Source organism: Platalea leucorodia (assembly GCF_965183815.1).
Source record: "Platalea leucorodia genome assembly, chromosome: 12".
Taxonomy (NCBI): Eukaryota; Metazoa; Chordata; class Aves; order Pelecaniformes; family Threskiornithidae; genus Platalea; species Platalea leucorodia.
Window position 1 is genome coordinate 17,365,783 of NC_138834.1, and position 19,007 is coordinate 17,384,789.

A 19,007-nucleotide genomic window follows, 5' to 3' on the forward strand; every position below is an offset into this window, starting at 1 on the left:
GCAGTGATGATGGTTTTAGCTGCTGGAGAGCCCAGGGGAGGGGCTGTGTTTCCAGCTGATGCTGTTGTGGTTTCAGTAGCCAGATTTCCCAGCAACGGGGAATGGCCCCCGCAGATTCCTGAGCTTTCTGCAGCTGGGGAGTGGGAAAGGGGGGGGTAGAGCAGGGGCTGGGCTAAACAACAGCCTTTTGGGAAGGCTGCCTGCTCTGTGTGGTCCCAGCCGCTTTGAATTTCAGACTTTTTGCAGTCTTGTGGTGTTTCCTGCCCCCCCCCCCCCCATCTGTCCTGCAGCTTGTCTGGGCTGTGATGGTGCCAGATCTGCCCACCCTGCTCGTAGCTGAGCCCAGCACTGCTGCACGGGCAGCCATGGTCTCCCCTGTGAGATGGTCGGCTACCACTGGAAAAACCTTCCTCAGGCCCTGCCTGCTCTGGCCCTGCCCTGAAGCACGAGGCAGTGGGGTTTCGCAGCCCGGGGGGAGCTGTGGGCAGTGGTCAGGACAGCGGCTGTACCTGCGCAGGAGCAGGAGGAAGCCCCAGGGCTTAGCAGCAAATGCGGGGTGGTGCAGCAGTAAGTCCTGGTCCGTGTTTTGCCCTGGCCTGACAGGGGCAGCTGTGCTTGGTCAGTGACGTGTCAATCTGGGATAAAACTTGGTTCATTTGGGTGAGTTCCTTCTGTTCACTGAGCACCTCTTGTACCTCATGCAGGAGGGAATAAAGTTGCAGAATAGGGTGAGCACAGGGCTGGGCTAGTACCTGCTCTTGCACTTTGCACAGCCAGGTACTTTCCTGCACCCCTGGGCTGTCAGAGCAATGTGCATGACATGCACCAGCTGCACCTTCCATTTGGTGCCCGAATGATGCTGTACAAGTGATCCTGCAGCTATGCTTAGGGGGCCCTGCAGCATCATCCCCTTTTCCTGTGGAGTTGCTGAGGCATACGGATGAAATCCTGTCCCTGGGCTGGTGAGCAGATGTGGAGGACCTGAATGGCGGGAACCAGTAACAACACTGATGTACTGCATATCCAGTGCTTGCTGCTCTGTGGACAAATTCCTTTTCCCGAAATGCCTCTCCTTGCATGAGGAGGTGATTTCCCTCCACCTTGGTGGGCCTTTGTTTCGCAGTCTCTGTCTAATCCATGGACTTGATCTGCTCGGGGCTTGGCGACAGGGTGTGTGTGTGTGTGACACTCCTCGCCTAGGATGCGCGTGCAGGGTGACTCACATTCACCTTGCCACCGCCTTGCAGAGTTTGGGGAGTGCTGGTGGGCAACAGCTGGAGCTGTGTCTGCAGCGTGCTCGTACCTGCATGGGCTCAGGGGCCTGGCTGCGTGAAACACAAGCTGCTGATATGCTGCAATGGCAGAGCTTCACAAGGCCAGAAGACAACAAGGCAAAGCCCCAGCCTTGAACGGGCTTTGGAGCTGCTCTTCCGTAGCCATTGCTGCTGCCGTAGGCTGGCTCTAACAAGTCTGATGCAGCAGGTTTGCTCGGATGGGCACAGGTGGGACACAGCCAGGCTTTACCGCATGTGCATGGGCTGCTGTGTGGCACCTATATGCTCCGCATCCCCTGGCAGCTGTACAACAGCCCTTGCTGCCCTCCTGTACTGCAGCAGCCCCTGCAGCCCAGCTGCGCAAGGTGCTGTACAGTCCCATCAGGTCTAACTGGCACCTTGCTGCTTCATGGCACTGCAGGTGCGGACCCTGCTCCGTGGCATCTGTGTTAGAGCTGCTCTGATTGCCCTGGTCACTGCCTTTCACTCTCATTTTCCCCTCGCTGCTCCCAAGGGAGGCTGTGTCACAGTAAATTGGGCAAGGTTGCGTCGGTAATTGCTTTTGTTAGACCAACTGGTAAAGAATGCAGGAAAAAATAGATGAGCCGTTGGGTGCACCAGCCCTTGTTCAGAGCACTGCAGTGTGGCACAGCAAAGCAAGTGTCCAGCTTGCTGCGTTGCATCCTTGGATGATGGTGGTCCTTCCTCTCCAGGATCTGCCTGTGCCAGAAACACGGTGCTGGGGTGTTCTAACGAGGCAGGGCTCTGTCTCAGAGCTCCATTTTCCCTCAAACCCAGAGCACGCGTGGGCCAGTCACGTCAGGAACCACTTGCTTGGGGACACCTTGGGAGCAGAGCAGGGTGCTGCAGAGGGGAGGGAAAGGGCCATCCCTGGGTGGTGATGTGGTGGCACTGGGGGGGCTGAGCCTGCCTGTGGAGGGCAGGAGGTACCCGCTCCTTACGGGATGCTGCAAAGTGCCTGCTGACCACCCTGCTGCGAAGGACTGCCGCGGCTGGAGGGTGCGGAGATGTGCTGGGGGGAGGCCAGCCCTTGACTGTGGCTGGCTGTGTAACGTGGCGGCTCTGGGCCCTGTGATGGGTGGTACAGACAGGAGGGGCTTTACGCCTGGTGAGTCCGCGGCAGCCTTTCACTGTAACGGTCTGCTGTCTTTCCGCACAAGGCACCAGCTCTGCTGCAGCCGTGTCTTGCTGCACCGGCTCCCTTGGGAAATGCCTTCTGGCAGGTGACTTCGGCAGCCACCCCCGCATGTTTGCCCACGGCTGCTGTTTCTGAGGTGGCCCTGGCAAGGAGGCAGCGCTCTCAGCACCGTCGGCAGCTCCCAGCCCATGCTGCGGGGCAGTCGTTCTTGTCACAGTGATGGAGCTGCATGGAGAAGGGAGCAGTAACTTTCCTTATATTGCTTCTGCGATGAGACAGCTGCTGGGGGGCTCTGGCATGTCCTGGCTTTCATTCTCCCTGGTGGCAGCAGAGCCAGCTGGCCCCCAGCCTGCTGCTGCCACAGGGCATCCTTGGCATGGTGTGGCTCAGGCTCCTGGCCTCCTGCACACCTGGTGGCCGAGGGCCGAGGCAAAAGGTCTGAGTGTAAGGCCACAGGGAAACCTCTCTGCTCCCCCATCAGAGAGGAGAGATGGTCAGTGATGCCTCCCCGCCATACCCCAGCGCTCGGGGCAGGCGGTGGTGGGGTGGGCTGTGCGTACATCGCTGCACCTGGAGGAAATGGCCTAGCCTGGGGCGAAGGTGGGCGGTGGGTCGCAATGCTCAGCTCTCGCCCCACTGCTTCAAGCCCCCTCCCTGAAGCCCAGCTGCAGCGAAGGGAGCAACGCGGGGAGCTGGAGTCCCCAAGCCCCCTGTGTCATTTACATACGCCTCACCGGCGCCAGCGACACAGCAACCTGGGTTTGTGTAGCACCGCAGACCCTCTCTGAAACAGCCTCCCTTCCTCGGCTTCCTGCCATGGCCCTGGGCTTCACGGTCCTGCTCCTGGTGGGGATGGTGGGGACAGGTAAGGGTGGTGTGGCTGAGCAAGCTGCTGTCTGGGAGGGGCGCTGCGGGGCGGCGGCAGGACTGGGCTGTACGGGGGGCACGTGAGTCTGAGTAGGGCATTCTGCTCCGGGGCTGTGTGGTGGGATGAGCAGGATGGAGGTTGGGTAATGGACTTGCCTCAAGGGAGCAGGGGGATGTTTTGGGGCTGAGGGTGATGGGGGACATGGCTCAGCCCATCAGTAACTGCATCCTTGGTGCGTGCAGCTTCCAGGGCTCAGCCCGTGCTGACGCAGCCAGCCTCTGTGTCGGTGCTGCCTGGGCAGACGGCTCGGCTGTCCTGCACCCTGAACCCCCAGTACAATATCAGCAAGTTCGGCATCTCCTGGTACCAGCAGCGCCCGGGGCACTCCCTGAGGTATCTGCTCTATTACAACTCTGAGGGAGACAAGCACAAGGCTGCCAAGATTCCCGACCGCTTCTCTGCTACCAAAGACCTCGCCAGCAACGCCTGCATCCTCATCATCGCATCCGCCCGCCATGAAGACAACGGCAACTATTACTGCTCCCTGTCACGTGCCTTTAACTGGTTTTAGAAACAAGGAACAAAAGCTTTCTGCATTTTCCCTTGCAACCCTGACGCAAAGCCCTCAACAGGGAGAATGGCAGCCCTAGGAGGAATGGAAAAAGACCCTCTTGCATGCTTGAGCAAGCCCAGCAGCACTGCGTTGTGCTGTGAGGTGCAGCAACCTCCTCTTCAACCCCAAACGTCCCCCATGGAGCATCAGACAGCCTGACGCAGCGCGAGACCTGCCAGGCTCAGCCCAGGAACACACAGGAGCAGGGACCTCCTGCCGCGGTGGGAGGATGGAGAGCTCTGCCGTGGCCTGGCTTTCCCGCACTCTTCCAGCACTCAGCACGACGCGGGCTTGATCCCGGCTTGGGCTTCTGCGCAGTTTGGCTCACCCGATAATAAAGGTTAATCCTTAGGCACGCGGCTTGTCGTGTGTGGCGTCCAGGGGAGCCCCTTGGGCGTCTCTCTGCAGGGATGGGGCCATGCCCCGGGGTACTGGAGTCAGGAGGGTGAGCCAAGGGCGCTGTGGCGTGCCTTGGTGGGATCTCTTGGGCCTGGACGGAGCTGTGTCACCCACCCGGGCAGAGCCCGTCTTCCCCAGCGAGCCAGAGACCCCCGCCGCGGCTACCACCCGCAGTGCCCTGGCCACCGGCAGGTCTGTCCCTGCGCCCTAAGGCCCTCGACGCCTCCTCACGGCGCCCAGGATTCCCCCCTCGCCCCTGTCTCCCTGCTCCCCTCGTCTCCCCACGCCGCCATCTCCCCACACCACTGCCATCTCCGCACGCCGCCGCCATCTCCCCTCGCCTCACAGCCCCAGCGCCACCCCGCAGCTTCTGACAGAAGGACACGTTTAACCACACGGGCACTTGTGGGTACTTTTTATGAACATTTCCACACAGAAGGATAATGCGTTTTTCCACGAAAATCCCACAGATTTAATTAAAAACACCGGCGGGGGGGGCCGAAACACGCCAAAGCGCTCTGCACCCCGGCGACGGCCGCGCCGCCGCCCTGCGCATGCTCAGCGCTGCGAGCGGGACCGGGGCGGGCGTTAGGGCCCTTCCCAGGCGCCGGCGTCACGTGGGGAGCTGCTGGCGCTGCCATTGGCTTGGGGGAAGAGAAATAGAGCGCGTCACTTCCTGGTTACCCCAGGGCGCGTCAGAGTAACGGGGTGGCGGGAGCTGCGTGGCGGAGCGGGATGGTGAGGGCGGCCGGGGCCGCGCCGCACCGCACCGCACCGCCGGGGGAGCGGCCCCGGGCCCGTCGGTTCAGCCTGGGGCGGCTGCTCGGCGCCCGCCGCCTTGGTCTCCCCGGGCCGTGCATTCCCTCAGCTCCGGCTGCCTGCGGGAGTGAGGGCGCCCGGCTCTCCCCGGGTGGGAGCGGGCGGGGCGGCTGTGCGGGGCGGCTCGGGCATGCTGAGGGGTTGTTTCCTCAAAGCTGAATCTGCAGGAAATCCCTGCCGGGCCTGTAACGGCTCGCCAGACTTTGCGAATACCCTGGAGCGGCAAAAAGGGGTTTGTGCTGCTCTGTTAAGTAACCTGGGTTACAATGCTCTCTTTCCTCCTGCTGTGTGCAAAGTTGGCGTTAGCGTTAGGGGACCTTCACATCCCCACATGCAGTGGTCTGCCGGTGAAGTTCAAGAAGCTGCTGCTTCCAGGAAAGATTCAGCACATCTTGTGTACAGGAAGCCTCTGCAGCAAGGAGAGCTATGGCTACCTCGGGACTCTGGCTGGGGACATCCACGTTGTTGGGGGGGACTCTGAGGTAACGTTCTTGCTGCTGTGAATTCCTCAGCCCACCTTCCCTCGTGCTGTGGTTGCCTCGACAAAACCTGGGGAGCCCTCCAGCACTGGCAATTCCTAAACTGTAATTCACCAGGACAGGAAGCGGGGATGAGCGAGACTGAAGAAACAAAATTATTTTCTAGACCCTTCTTGTTGCACTTGCAGCAGCGGGGACAGGGTGTGTGGGGGTAATACATGCGCTTGATTCTTATGAACTCTGGCACAAGTCTCTGTGATTGCTGTGAGGCCGCTGGAGGCCCCCAGCTGGCTGTGTAGTTGCAGGAACTGGGGACTTGAGCGTGTGTTTACTGTTGGGTAGCCTTGAGGCTCCTGATCTCTGTGCAAATTTCCCGCTCGTTGCTCTGCAGTTGCTCTGGCTGGGGTGTGGCACAAGCATGCAGTGGGTCCACACATTGAAAGAGGTCTTGTGCACTTGACCAGCGAAATGAGGGTTCGTGTCTTGGAACGTAGGAATCTGCATTGCATAGGTGAGGGGTCTTTGGCTGGTTTATAGGCTGTGCTTTTCTCTTTCTCAGACCTTGATTTATCCTAAAGAGAAGGTTGTAACTGTCGGGCAGCTCAGGGTCGGGCTGATTCACAGCCATCAAATTATTTCTTGGGATGATGTGGCCAGCCTGGCACTGCTGCAGAGGCAGCTGGATGTGGACATTCTCATCTCAGGGCACGCGCACAGATTTGAAGCATTTGAAGATGAAAACAAATTCTACATCAATCCAGGATCAGCTACAGGAGCCTACAGTGCTTTGGAAACATGAGTGAGGGGGGCCCTGAGCTGCCCAGTGCAGCAGAGCCCGTAGCGCTACCCGAAACGTGTGCGTTCACCCGCGACTGTCCGGCCACCGTGCTGCAGAGCGCTGGCGAAGTGCTGTGAGGAGCAGGAGGGCAGCTCTCTTCCTTCCTGGGGAACGCAGCGGGGCTCCCCCACTACCGGGGTTTTGCTGAGCCCACGTGTTGGGCAGGCCAGCCCGGCACTGGTGTGGCTGGGGCTGCTTCCCGGGCCCGGAGAGGGCTGAGCTGCAGCCGCTTCTTGAAGGCGTTCTGCCTTCTGGTGTCTTCCCAGAAGCTGCATGCTCCTATTCCGCAGGAAAGCAGACTTCTGGAGGCGCTGCCGGCTTTAGCGTCCGAGCCTGACACGACCGGGGCCGTTCAGTAGCCCCGCGGGCTGTTCCAGGCTCGGTGCCGCTCTGCCTGGGACGCTGCTGCCGGTGCCTGCGAGCTGCAGGGTCTGCCAGAGCCCTGCAGCCCTTGGTAACCAAGCGTATTAGAATAAAAAGCATAAGGTATGTTAATAGCAAGAAGCATAAGCTAATGGGGAAGATCAACAAAGTATGTTTTCTTTCCAGGAACACCCTCCCTTCATTTGTACTGACGGATACCCAGCCTTCCACGCTTGTGACTTATGTATACCCGCTGATTGAGGAGGACATGAAAGTAGAAAGAATGGAGTTCAAGAAGTACTGAATCACGTTCAAACCTGCTTGTTGCCTTCTTGCCGCCCTTCGTTCCTTCTCTTTCCAGGGGGTGGAAGAGGAGGCGGGCCACGGCAGGGTGCTGCTGAGGCGGCGCCTTGGGCGGTAAAGCAGCCACAGCCCTTGATTGCTCGTAGGAAAAGGTTAGCCTTGGCTCCCGGCCAGAACGGGCAGCAGAAGAAACTGCTGATTAAGAGACCTGTGAAAAATATTCTGTGTCTCAGGAGGAGCTGCTGTGTTCCTGGCCGAAGGGTGTCCCAGAGGGTGGTGGTAGCTTGGCACTGAGCCTCTTCTGTAAAAGGCACGTAGAATAAATCCCTGTCTTCGTGTGTCTGGGTCCTGTACCTTATGCTTCTGAAAGGTGAAGGGGGGCTGGCATTTGGTGGGAGGGGGCTCCGAGAGCTGAAAGGAAGCTGCTGTTTGCTTCCTCAGTCAGAGCCCCGAAACGCAGCATCTGCCAGAGGGGCCCAAGCACTCCAAGGCCTTCGGCAGACCCGGCCACCGCCCGCTCGGGAGCAGCGCGGCGAGGCGGAGGCGGCCCCGGGAAGGGCGGTGCGGAGCGCTCTGCGCGGCGCTGGGCGACGGCCCTCGCGCTCCAGGGCCAGCGGAGGCCGGGCCGCGTCGCCCGGTCGCCGCGGCGCTGCCGCAGCAAGCCCGGCGCCGGCCCGGCGCTCCGGGAGCCCCGGCTGCAGGGGGGCCGCGCTGCGGGCAGGGGGCGCTGGCGCGGCGCTGTGCGGGGCGGCCGCGGCGGGAAGGGGCGGGAGAAGCCGTCAGGATCCCCCGCTCCGGGGGTGGCGGCTGTGGCCGGTCCCAGCAGAAGGAACCTGGCAGTGCCCTGTCACTGTCATCCATAGCGACGACCAGAGACCCTCGGGCATCCCCTCGCGATTCTCCGGATCCGCGTCTGGCTCCACGGGCACGTTAACCATCAGTGGGGTCCAAGCCGAGGACGAGGCTGTCTATTTCTGTGGTGGCTACGACGGCAGCAGTGCTGGTCAGGGTCACAGTGATGCTGAGATTAGTTTTTTCCCCTCCGTTTCCTTGCTACGCCTTCCCCTGCGTGGGGAAGAGCCGCGGAGGGTAGGCAGTTCTCACCCTTCAGGCTTGTAGCTGTTGTGGCTCTGCTTCTGCAGGGTTTTGTCTGCCTTTCTGTCCTGATGCCACCTCCCCTCTGGTGCCCATGCTGTGCTGGAGGTGCCCCCATTCCCTCTGTCACACAGCCTCCCATGCAGCTTCTCACCGACTGCGGACCCCCTGCCCTGCAGCCACTGGCTGCTGGCCTGGACGGGCCCGTTTGGGGCATGGGCAGGGGTGTCTCCAGGCTGCCGCAAACATGGGTGCCCACGGCGGGCCGTGCCCCTGGGCTGCCTGGTCTCAGTGACAGGGATGGGGTGTGCCCTGAGCGGCGGCGGGCAGGGAGAGGTCCAGGCTCTGGCTACAGCCACCCCTCCGGGAGTGCCTGGGCTTGGGGCTGCACCCAGGGTGTCCCATCCATGTGCTTGCGGGCAGAGGAGTCCCATCACTGTCCCGCTGCCCGGGGAGGGCTGTGCTCGCGGGGCACTGGCTGACCCCCGTCTTCTCCCCTCTCTCCTCTCCCTCTCCAGGTTCCCTGGTCCAGGCAGCGCTGACTCAGCCGCCCTCGGTGTCAGCGAACCCAGGAGAAACCGTCAGGATCACCTGCTCCGGGAGCAGCAGCAGCTACTATGGCTGGTTCCAGCAGAAGGAACCTGGCAGTGGCCCTGTCACTGTCATCTATGCTAATGACAAGAGACCCTCGGGCATCCCCTCGCGATTCTCCGGATCCAAGTCTGGCTCCACGGCCACGTTAACCATCAGTGGGGTCCAAGCCGAGGACGAGGCTGTCTATTTCTGTGGTGCCCAGGACAGCAGTGCTGGTCAGCATCCCGGTGCCCCGCAGCGTGGCCATGGTTGGGTGCTCTGGGTTGACCGTTACTGCCTCTGTGCGTGGCTGGCAGTGATCCTGACGGTGGTGCTGGCGCACGTGGGAGCGGCACAGCTCCTGGTAGCGCAGACCTGCGGTGCGGCTGGTTGCTCCCGCCGGGCAGCTGCCAGCCGCTCCTCCCCACGCCTGCAGCGTTGCCTGGGGTTGTTGTGCCCCTAGTGCAGGACCCGGCCCTGAGCCTTGTTGAATCTCATGCAGTTGGCCCCAGCCCAACGACCAGCCTGGCCAGGGCCCTCTGCAGAGCCTTCCTGCCCTCCAGCAGATCGACACTTCCACCCAGCTTCATGTCGTCAGCATTTACTGTTGGGTGAAAGCTCCGCGCTGGATGGCCAGCTCTCTCCCTTCCCGGGGAACGCAGCGGGGCTCCCCCACTACCGGGGTTTTGCTGAGCCCACGTGTTGGGCAGGCCAGCCCGGCTCTGGTGTGGCTGGGGCTGCTTCCCGGGCCCGGAGAGGGCTGAGCTGCAGCCGCTTCTTGAAGGCGTTCTGCCTTCTGGTGTCTTCCCAGAAGCTGCATGCTCCTATTCCGCAGGAAAGCAGACTTCTGGAGGCGCTGCCGGCTTTAGCGTCCGAGCCTGACACGACCGGGGCCGTTCAGTAGCCCCGCGGGCTGTTCCAGGCTCGGTGCCGCTCTGCCTGGGACGCTGCTGCCGGTGCCTGCGAGCTGCAGGGTCTGCCAGAGCCCTGCAGCCCTTGGCAAGGGAGCGTCGGAGCCTTAAACTCAGCTGAAAAGTTAGTCTTGGTTTGCGGCCAGAGGTTTAAGGCGGAGGCCGGGCCGCGTCGCCCGGTCGCCGCGGCGCTGCCGCAGCAAGCCCGGCGCCGGCCCGGCGCTCCGGGAGCCCCGGCTGCAGGGGGGCCGCGCTGCGGGCAGGGGGCGCTGGCGCGGCGCTGTGCGGGGCGGCCGCGGCGGGAAGGGGCGGGAGAAGCCGTCAGGATCCCCCGCTCCGGGGGTGGCGGCTGTGGCCGGTCCCAGCAGAAGGAACCTGGCAGTGCCCTGTCACTGTCATCCATAGCGACGACCAGAGACCCTCGGGCATCCCCTCGCGATTCTCCGGATCCGCGTCTGGCTCCACGGGCACGTTAACCATCAGTGGGGTCCAAGCCGAGGACGAGGCTGTCTATTTCTGTGGTGGCTACGACAGCAGCAGCAGCTATGGTGTCTGGTGACAGTGAGTAATGGGAAGTGAGACACAGACTCCCAAATCAGAGAAAGTTTTCAGCCCTTCTCCCTCCTGGCTCAGCAGAGTTGTGGCCGCGGGGCTGAGGCAGGTTCCTGTCCCCTCTGCGCGACCATGGCTGTCAATGTCTTCCCTTTTGTGTGCTAGAGCCCTGGAGGTGACCCCGTGGCTGGGGACGATTTTCCTGGTCCTTACAAAGTTGGCAGTGTGGCCTTGTCACCCATCCCACTGCCTCTTGCTACTGATGACCATGTCCTCCTGCGCCTGGCAGAGCTGCCTCTGTGCTGGAACGTGTTGTGCAGGGCTCTGCTCCCCAAACTTGCCTGTGGCTGTGGCATTCCCAGTTCCGCTGCCCAGGGAGGGCTGTGCTCGTGGGGCACTGGCTGACCCCCGTCTTCTCCCCTCTCTCCTCTCCCTCTCCAGGTTCCCTGGTCCAGGCAGCGCTGACTCAGCCGCCCTCGGTGTCAGTGAACCTGGGAGAAACCGTCAGGATCACCTGCTCCGGGAGCAGCTATGGCTATGGCTGGTACCAGCAGAAGGTACCTGGCAGTGGCCCTGTCACTGTCATCTACGAGAACAGCAACAGACCCTCGGGCATCCCCTCGCGATTCTCCGGATCCACGTCTGGCTCCACGGCCACGTTAACCATCACTGGGGTCCAAGCCGAGGACGAGGCTGTCTATTTCTGTGGTGGCTCCGACAGCAGCAGTGCTGGTCAGCGTGAGGGAGGCACCAACTCTAGCATTCCCCTTCCTCTTGCAGCTGCCAGTTCTCATTCCAGGACCCTCACGCTCTGGCCTTGGGCTCTGTGTGTGGGGCTCTGGGTCCCTCTGTGGCATCATGGCCTTTGGGCACGGGGGTCCTGTCCCTGTCTTGCTGCCCGGGGAGGGCTGTGCTCGCGGGGCACTGGCTGACCCCCATCTTCTCCCCTCTCTTCTCTCCCTCTCCAGGTTCCCTGGTCCAGGCAGCGCTGACTCAGCCGCCCTCGATGTCAGTGAACCCGGGAGAAACCGTCAGGATCACCTGCTCTGGGAGCAGCAACAGCTATGGCTGGTTCCAGCAGAAGAAACCTGGCACTGGCCCTGTCACTGTCATCTACTGGAATGACAAGAGACCCTCGGGCATCCCTTCACGATTCTCTGGAACTCAGTCTGGCTCCACGGGCACGTTAACCATCACTGGGGTCCAAGCTGAGGATGAGGCTGTCTATTTCTGTGGTAGCTACGATGGCAGCAGTGGTGCTGGTATAGTTACACAGAGAGGTGGAGAAGTGAGCTACGGAGGAGAGAAACCCTGAAGTCTTCTGCCCTTGTCCTTCATGGCTGAGCAGGGCTGTGGGGCTGAGACAGGTTTGGGTCCCCTCTGCATGGCCATGGCTGTGAAAGTCCTCCTGATTGTACCACGCCATCCGGGAGGTGACTCTGGGGCTGTGGGCACCTCCTGTTTGTCCCAACAAAAGGCATGGCACTGCCTTGTCGCCTGCCCCGCTGCCTCTTCCTGCTGCTGGCCATGTCCTCCTGGTTCTGCCAGCTCTCCTCACAGGGGCTCAGGCCTTGGGCTCTGTATGTGGGGCTGTGAGCCCTCTGTGCCATGAGGACCTTTGGGCACAGGGGCCCCATCCGTGTCCCGCTGCCCGGGGAGGGCTGTGCTCGTGGGGCACTGGCTGACCCCCGTCTTCTCCCCTCTCTCCTCTCCCTCTCCAGGTTCCCTGGTCCAGGCAGCGCTGACTCAGCCGCCCTCGATGTCAGCGAACCCAGGAGAAACCGTCAGGATCACCTGCTCCGGGCTTTACAGCAGCAGCAGCAGCAATGTTGGCTGGTTCCAGCAGAAGGTACCTGGCAGTGCCCCTGTCACTGTCATCTACTACAACGACAAGAGACCCTCGGGCATCCCTTCACGATTCTCCGGATCCAAGTCTGGCTCCACGGGCACGTTAACCATCAGTGGGGTCCAAGCCGAGGACGAGGCTGTCTATTTCTGTGGTAGCTGGGAGAGCAGCAGTGATGCTGTTGTAGTGACATATAGAGATGTGGAAGTGAGCTACAGAGGAGTTAAAAATGGTTTTTTTCTGTCCTTGTCCTTCATGGCTGAGCAGGGCTGTGGGGCTAGGGCACGTTTGTGTCCCATCTGTATGGCCATTGCTGTCAATGTCCTCCCAATTGTGCCTCATGCTGCAGGAGGTGACTCTGGGGCTGTGGGAACCTCGTGCTTGTCTCTACAGAGGGCATGGCATGGCCTCGTCCCCAGCTCCACTGCCTCTTTCAGCGGGCAGCTCCATCCTGGTGCTGCTGCCCGTTCTCGTCGCAGGGCCCCGGGGCTCTGGCCTTGGCCTCCGTGTGCCGGTCTCTGGTTTCCTCTGTTTCCTCAGTGCTATCATGGCCTTTGGGCACAGGTGCCTCGTCCCGCTGCCCGGGGAGGGCTGTGCTCGTGGGGCACTGGCTGACCCCCGTCTTCTCCCCTCTCTCCTCTCCCTCTCCAGGTTCCCTGGTCCAGGCAGCGCTGACTCAGCCGCCCTCGATGTCAGTGAACCTGGGAGAAACCGTCAAGATCACCTGCTCTGGGGCTAGCAGCAGCGATGTTGGCTGGTACCAGCAGAAGGTACCTGGCAGTGCCCCTGTCACTGTCATCTACGATAACACCAAGAGACCCTCGGGCATCCCCTCGCGATTCTCTGGATCCACGTCTGGCTCCACGGGCACGTTAACCATCAGTGGGGTCCAAGCCGAGGACGAGGCTGTCTATTTCTGTGGTGGCTACGACGGCAGCAGTGATGCTCTTACAGTGATATAGGGAGATTTGCAAGTGAGGTACAGAGGAGTTAAAAATGGAGTTTTTTCTGCCCTTCTCCCTCATGGCCGAGCAGAGTTGTGGATGTTGGGCGGGGGCAGGTTCCTGTCCCCTCTGCGCGACCATGGCTGTCAATGTCTTCTCTTTTGTGTCCTAGAGCCCTGGAGGTGACCCCGTGGCTGGGGACGATTTTCCTGGTCCTTACAAAGTTGGCAGTGTGGCCTTGTCACCCATCCCACTGCCTCTTGCTACTGATGACCATGTCCTCCTGCGCCTGGCAGAGCTGCCTCTGTGCTGGAACGTGTTGTGCAGGGCTCTGCTCCCCAAACTTGCCTGTGGCTGTGGTGTTCCCCATCCCGCTGCCCGGGGAGGGCTGTGCTCGTGGGGCACTGGCTGACCCCCGTCTTCTCCCCTCTCTCCTCTCCCTCTCCAGGTTCCCTGGTCCAGGCAGCAGTGACTCAGGAGCCGCCCTCAATGTCAGCGAACCCAGGAGAAACCGTCAGGATCACCTGCTCCGGGAGCAGCAGCTACTTTGGCTGGTTCCAGCAGAAGGTACCTGGCAGTGGCCCTGTCACTGTCATCTACCAGAACGACAAGAGACCCTCGGGCATCCCCTCACGATTCTCCGGATCCAAGTCTGGCTCCACGGCCACGTTAACCATCAGTGGGGTCCAAGCCGAGGACGAGGCTGTCTATTTCTGTGGTGCCCAGGACAGCAGTGCTGGTCAGCATCCCGGTGCCCCGCAGCGTGGCCATGGTTGGGTGCTCTGGGTTGACCGTTACTGCCTCTGTGCGTGGCTGGCAGTGATCCTGACGGTGGTGCTGGCGCACGTGGGAGCGGCACAGCTCCTGGTAGCGCAGACCTGCGGTGCGGCTGGTTGCTCCCGCCGGGCAGCTGCCAGCCGCTCCTCCCCACGCCTGCAGCGTTGCCTGGGGTTGTTGTGCCCCTAGTGCAGGACCCGGCCCTGAGCCTTGTTGAATCTCATGCAGTTGGCCCCAGCCCAACGACCAGCCTGGCCAGGGCCCTCTGCAGAGCCTTCCTGCCCTCCAGCAGATCGACACTTCCACCCAGCTTCATGTCGTCAGCATTTACTGTTGGGTGAAAGCTCCGCGCTGGATGGCCAGCTCTCTCCCTTCCCGGGGAACGCAGCGGGGCTCCCCCACTACCGGGGTTTTGCTGAGCCCACGTGTTGGGCAGGCCAGCCCGGCTCTGGTGTGGCTGGGGCTGCTTCCCGGGCCCGGAGAGGGCTGAGCTGCAGCCGCTTCTTGAAGGCGTTCTGCCTTCTGGTGTCTTCCCAGAAGCTGCATGCTCCTATTCCGCAGGAAAGCAGACTTCTGGAGGCGCTGCCGGCTTTAGCGTCCGAGCCTGACACGACCGGGGCCGTTCAGTAGCCCCGCGGGCTGTTCCAGGCTCGGTGCCGCTCTGCCTGGGACGCTGCTGCCGGTGCCTGCGAGCTGCAGGGTCTGCCAGAGCCCTGCAGCCCTTGGCAAGGGAGCGTCGGAGCCTTAAACTCAGCTGAAAAGTTAGTCTTGGTTTGCGGCCAGAGGTTTAAGGCGGAGGCCGGGCCGCGTCGCCCGGTCGCCGCGGCGCTGCCGCAGCAAGCCCGGCGCCGGCCCGGCGCTCCGGGAGCCCCGGCTGCAGGGGGGCCGCGCTGCGGGCAGGGGGCGCTGGCGCGGCGCTGTGCGGGGCGGCCGCGGCGGGAAGGGGCGGGAGAAGCCGTCAGGATCCCCCGCTCCGGGGGTGGCGGCTGTGGCCGGTCCCAGCAGAAGGAACCTGGCAGTGCCCTGTCACTGTCATCCATAGCGACGACCAGAGACCCTCGGGCATCCCCTCGCGATTCTCCGGATCCGCGTCTGGCTCCACGGGCACGTTAACCATCAGTGGGGTCCAAGCCGAGGACGAGGCTGTCTATTTCTGTGGTGGCTACGACAGCAGCAGCAGCTATGGTGTCTGGTGACAGTGAGTAATGGGAAGTGAGACACAGACTCCCAAATCAGAGAAAGTTTTCAGCCCTTCTCCCTCCTGGCTCAGCAGAGTTGTGGCCGCGGGGCTGAGGCAGGTTCCTGTCCCCTCTGCGCGACCATGGCTGTCAATGTCTTCCCTTTTGTGTGCTAGAGCCCTGGAGGTGACCCCGTGGCTGGGGACGATTTTCCTGGTCCTTACAAAGTTGGCAGTGTGGCCTTGTCACCCATCCCACTGCCTCTTGCTACTGATGACCATGTCCTCCTGCGCCTGGCAGAGCTGCCTCTGTGCTGGAACGTGTTGTGCAGGGCTCTGCTCCCCAAACTTGCCTGTGGCTGTGGCATTCCCAGTTCCGCTGCCCAGGGAGGGCTGTGCTCGTGGGGCACTGGCTGACCCCCGTCTTCTCCCCTCTCTCCTCTCCCTCTCCAGGTTCCCTGGTCCAGGCAGCGCTGACTCAGCCGCCCTCGGTGTCAGTGAACCTGGGAGAAACCGTCAGGATCACCTGCTCCGGGAGCAGCTATGGCTATGGCTGGTACCAGCAGAAGGTACCTGGCAGTGGCCCTGTCACTGTCATCTACGAGAACAGCAACAGACCCTCGGGCATCCCCTCGCGATTCTCCGGATCCACGTCTGGCTCCACGGCCACGTTAACCATCACTGGGGTCCAAGCCGAGGACGAGGCTGTCTATTTCTGTGGTGGCTCCGACAGCAGCAGTGCTGGTCAGCGTGAGGGAGGCACCAACTCTAGCATTCCCCTTCCTCTTGCAGCTGCCAGTTCTCATTCCAGGACCCTCACGCTCTGGCCTTGGGCTCTGTGTGTGGGGCTCTGGGTCCCTCTGTGGCATCATGGCCTTTGGGCACGGGGGTCCTGTCCCTGTCTTGCTGCCCGGGGAGGGCTGTGCTCGCGGGGCACTGGCTGACCCCCATCTTCTCCCCTCTCTTCTCTCCCTCTCCAGGTTCCCTGGTCCAGGCAGCGCTGACTCAGCCGCCCTCGATGTCAGTGAACCCGGGAGAAACCGTCAGGATCACCTGCTCTGGGAGCAGCAACAGCTATGGCTGGTTCCAGCAGAAGAAACCTGGCACTGGCCCTGTCACTGTCATCTACTGGAATGACAAGAGACCCTCGGGCATCCCTTCACGATTCTCTGGAACTCAGTCTGGCTCCACGGGCACGTTAACCATCACTGGGGTCCAAGCTGAGGATGAGGCTGTCTATTTCTGTGGTAGCTACGATGGCAGCAGTGGTGCTGGTATAGTTACACAGAGAGGTGGAGAAGTGAGCTACGGAGGAGAGAAACCCTGAAGTCTTCTGCCCTTGTCCTTCATGGCTGAGCAGGGCTGTGGGGCTGAGACAGGTTTGGGTCCCCTCTGCATGGCCATGGCTGTGAAAGTCCTCCTGATTGTACCACGCCATCCGGGAGGTGACTCTGGGGCTGTGGGCACCTCCTGTTTGTCCCAACAAAAGGCATGGCACTGCCTTGTCGCCTGCCCCGCTGCCTCTTCCTGCTGCTGGCCATGTCCTCCTGGTTCTGCCAGCTCTCCTCACAGGGGCTCAGGCCTTGGGCTCTGTATGTGGGGCTGTGAGCCCTCTGTGCCATGAGGACCTTTGGGCACAGGGGCCCCATCCGTGTCCCGCTGCCCGGGGAGGGCTGTGCTCGTGGGGCACTGGCTGACCCCCGTCTTCTCCCCTCTCTCCTCTCCCTCTCCAGGTTCCCTGGTCCAGGCAGCGCTGACTCAGCCGCCCTCGATGTCAGCGAACCCAGGAGAAACCGTCAGGATCACCTGCTCCGGGCTTTACAGCAGCAGCAGCAGCAATGTTGGCTGGTTCCAGCAGAAGGTACCTGGCAGTGCCCCTGTCACTGTCATCTACTACAACGACAAGAGACCCTCGGGCATCCCTTCACGATTCTCCGGATCCAAGTCTGGCTCCACGGGCACGTTAACCATCAGTGGGGTCCAAGCCGAGGACGAGGCTGTCTATTTCTGTGGTAGCTGGGAGAGCAGCAGTGATGCTGTTGTAGTGACATATAGAGATGTGGAAGTGAGCTACAGAGGAGTTAAAAATGGTTTTTTTCTGTCCTTGTCCTTCATGGCTGAGCAGGGCTGTGGGGCTAGGGCACGTTTGTGTCCCATCTGTATGGCCATTGCTGTCAATGTCCTCCCAATTGTGCCTCATGCTGCAGGAGGTGACTCTGGGGCTGTGGGAACCTCGTGCTTGTCTCTACAGAGGGCATGGCATGGCCTCGTCCCCAGCTCCACTGCCTCTTTCAGCGGGCAGCTCCATCCTGGTGCTGCTGCCCGTTCTCGTCGCAGGGCCCCGGGGCTCTGGCCTTGGCCTCCGTGTGCCGGTCTCTGGTTTCCTCTGTTTCCTCAGTGCTATCATGGCCTTTGGGCACAGGTGCCTCGTCCCGCTGCCCGGGGAGGGCTGTGCTCGTGGGGCACTGGCTGACCCCCGTCTTCTCCCCTCTCTCCTCTCCCTCTCCAGGTTCCCTGGTCCAGGCAGCGCTGACTCAGCCGCCCTCGATGTCAGTGAACCTGGGAGAAACCGTCAAGATCACCTGCTCTGGGGCTAGCAGCAGCGATGTTGGCTGGTACCAGCAGAAGGTACCTGGCAGTGCCCCTGTCACTGTCATCTACGATAACACCAAGAGACCCTCGGGCATCCCCTCGCGATTCTCTGGATCCACGTCTGGCTCCACGGGCACGTTAACCATCAGTGGGGTCCAAGCCGAGGACGAGGCTGTCTATTTCTGTGGTGGCTACGACGGCAGCAGTGATGCTCTTACAGTGATATAGGGAGATTTGCAAGTGAGGTACAGAGGAGTTAAAAATGGAGTTTTTTCTGCCCTTCTCCCTCATGGCCGAGCAGAGTTGTGGATGTTGGGCGGGGGCAGGTTCCTGTCCCCTCTGCGCGACCATGGCTGTCAATGTCTTCTCTTTTGTGTCCTAGAGCCCTGGAGGTGACCCCGTGGCTGGGGACGATTTTCCTGGTCCTTACAAAGTTGGCAGTGTGGCCTTGTCACCCATCCCACTGCCTCTTGCTACTGATGACCATGTCCTCCTGCGCCTGGCAGAGCTGCCTCTGTGCTGGAACGTGTTGTGCAGGGCTCTGCTCCCCAAACTTGCCTGTGGCTGTGGTGTTCCCCATCCCGCTGCCCGGGGAGGGCTGTGCTCGTGGGGCACTGGCTGACCCCCGTCTTCTCCCCTCTCTCCTCTCCCTCTCCAGGTTCCCTGGTCCAGGCAGCAGTGACTCAGCCGCCCTCAATGTCAGCAAACCTGGGAGAAAGCATCAGGATCACCTGCTCCGGGAGCAGCAGCAGCAGCTGGTATGGCTGGTTCCAGCAGAAGGTACCTGGCAGTGCCCCTGTCACTGTCATCTACGAGAACAGCAACAGACCCTCGGGCATCCCCTCGCGATTCTCCGGATCCACGTCTGGCTCCACGGGCACGTTAACCATCAGTGGGGTCCAAGCCGAGGACGAGGCTGTCTATTTCTGTGGTGGCTACGACGGCAGCAGTGCTGGTCAGGGTCACGGTGATGCTGAGATTAGTTTTTTCCCCTCCGTTTCCTTGCTACGCCTTCCCCTGCGTGGGGAAGAGCTGCGGAGGGTAGGCAGTTCTCACCCTTCAGGCTTGTAGCTGTTGTGGCTCTGCTTCTGCAGGGTTTTGTCTGCCTTTCTGTCCTGATGCCACCTCCCCTCTGGTGCCCATGCTGTGCTGGAGGTGCCCCCATTCCCTCTGTCACACAGCCTCCCATGCAGCTTCTCACCGACTGCGGACCCCCTGCCCTGCAGCCACTGGCTGCTGGCCTGGACGGGCCCGTTTGGGGCATGGGCAGGGGTGTCTCCAGGCTGCCGCAAACATGGGTGCCCACGGCGGGCCGTGCCCCTGGGCTGCCTGGTCTCAGTGACAGGGATGGGGTGTGCCCTGAGCGGCGGCGGGCAGGGAGAGGTCCAGGCTCTGGCTACAGCCACCCCTCCGGGAGTGCCTGGG

At 61.7% G+C, this 19,007-nt stretch overlaps 2 protein-coding genes across 2 annotated transcripts; both read left to right on the forward strand.

Moving 5' to 3' along the window:
• Nucleotides 1-3,249: 3,249 nt before the first annotated feature.
• Nucleotides 3,250-4,189, forward strand: VPREB3 (V-set pre-B cell surrogate light chain 3; the record flags this gene model as incomplete). Its single annotated transcript, XM_082324709.1, has 2 exons — nucleotides 3,250-3,298; nucleotides 3,544-4,189. 2 exons carry the CDS (start codon nucleotides 3,250-3,252, stop codon nucleotides 3,870-3,872), a joined length of 378 nt encoding a protein of 125 aa, XP_082180835.1. The 3' UTR covers nucleotides 3,873-4,189.
• Nucleotides 4,190-5,398: 1,209 nt separating this feature from the next.
• Nucleotides 5,399-7,116, forward strand: LOC309596528 (vacuolar protein sorting-associated protein 29-like; the record flags this gene model as incomplete). The annotated part of the gene is made up of 3 exons (XM_082324831.1): nucleotides 5,399-5,614; nucleotides 6,171-6,406; nucleotides 6,999-7,116. The coding sequence occupies 3 exons, from the start codon at nucleotides 5,399-5,401 to the stop codon at nucleotides 7,114-7,116; spliced, it is 570 nt and encodes a 189-aa protein (XP_082180957.1).
• Nucleotides 7,117-19,007: the final 11,891 nt, after the last annotated feature.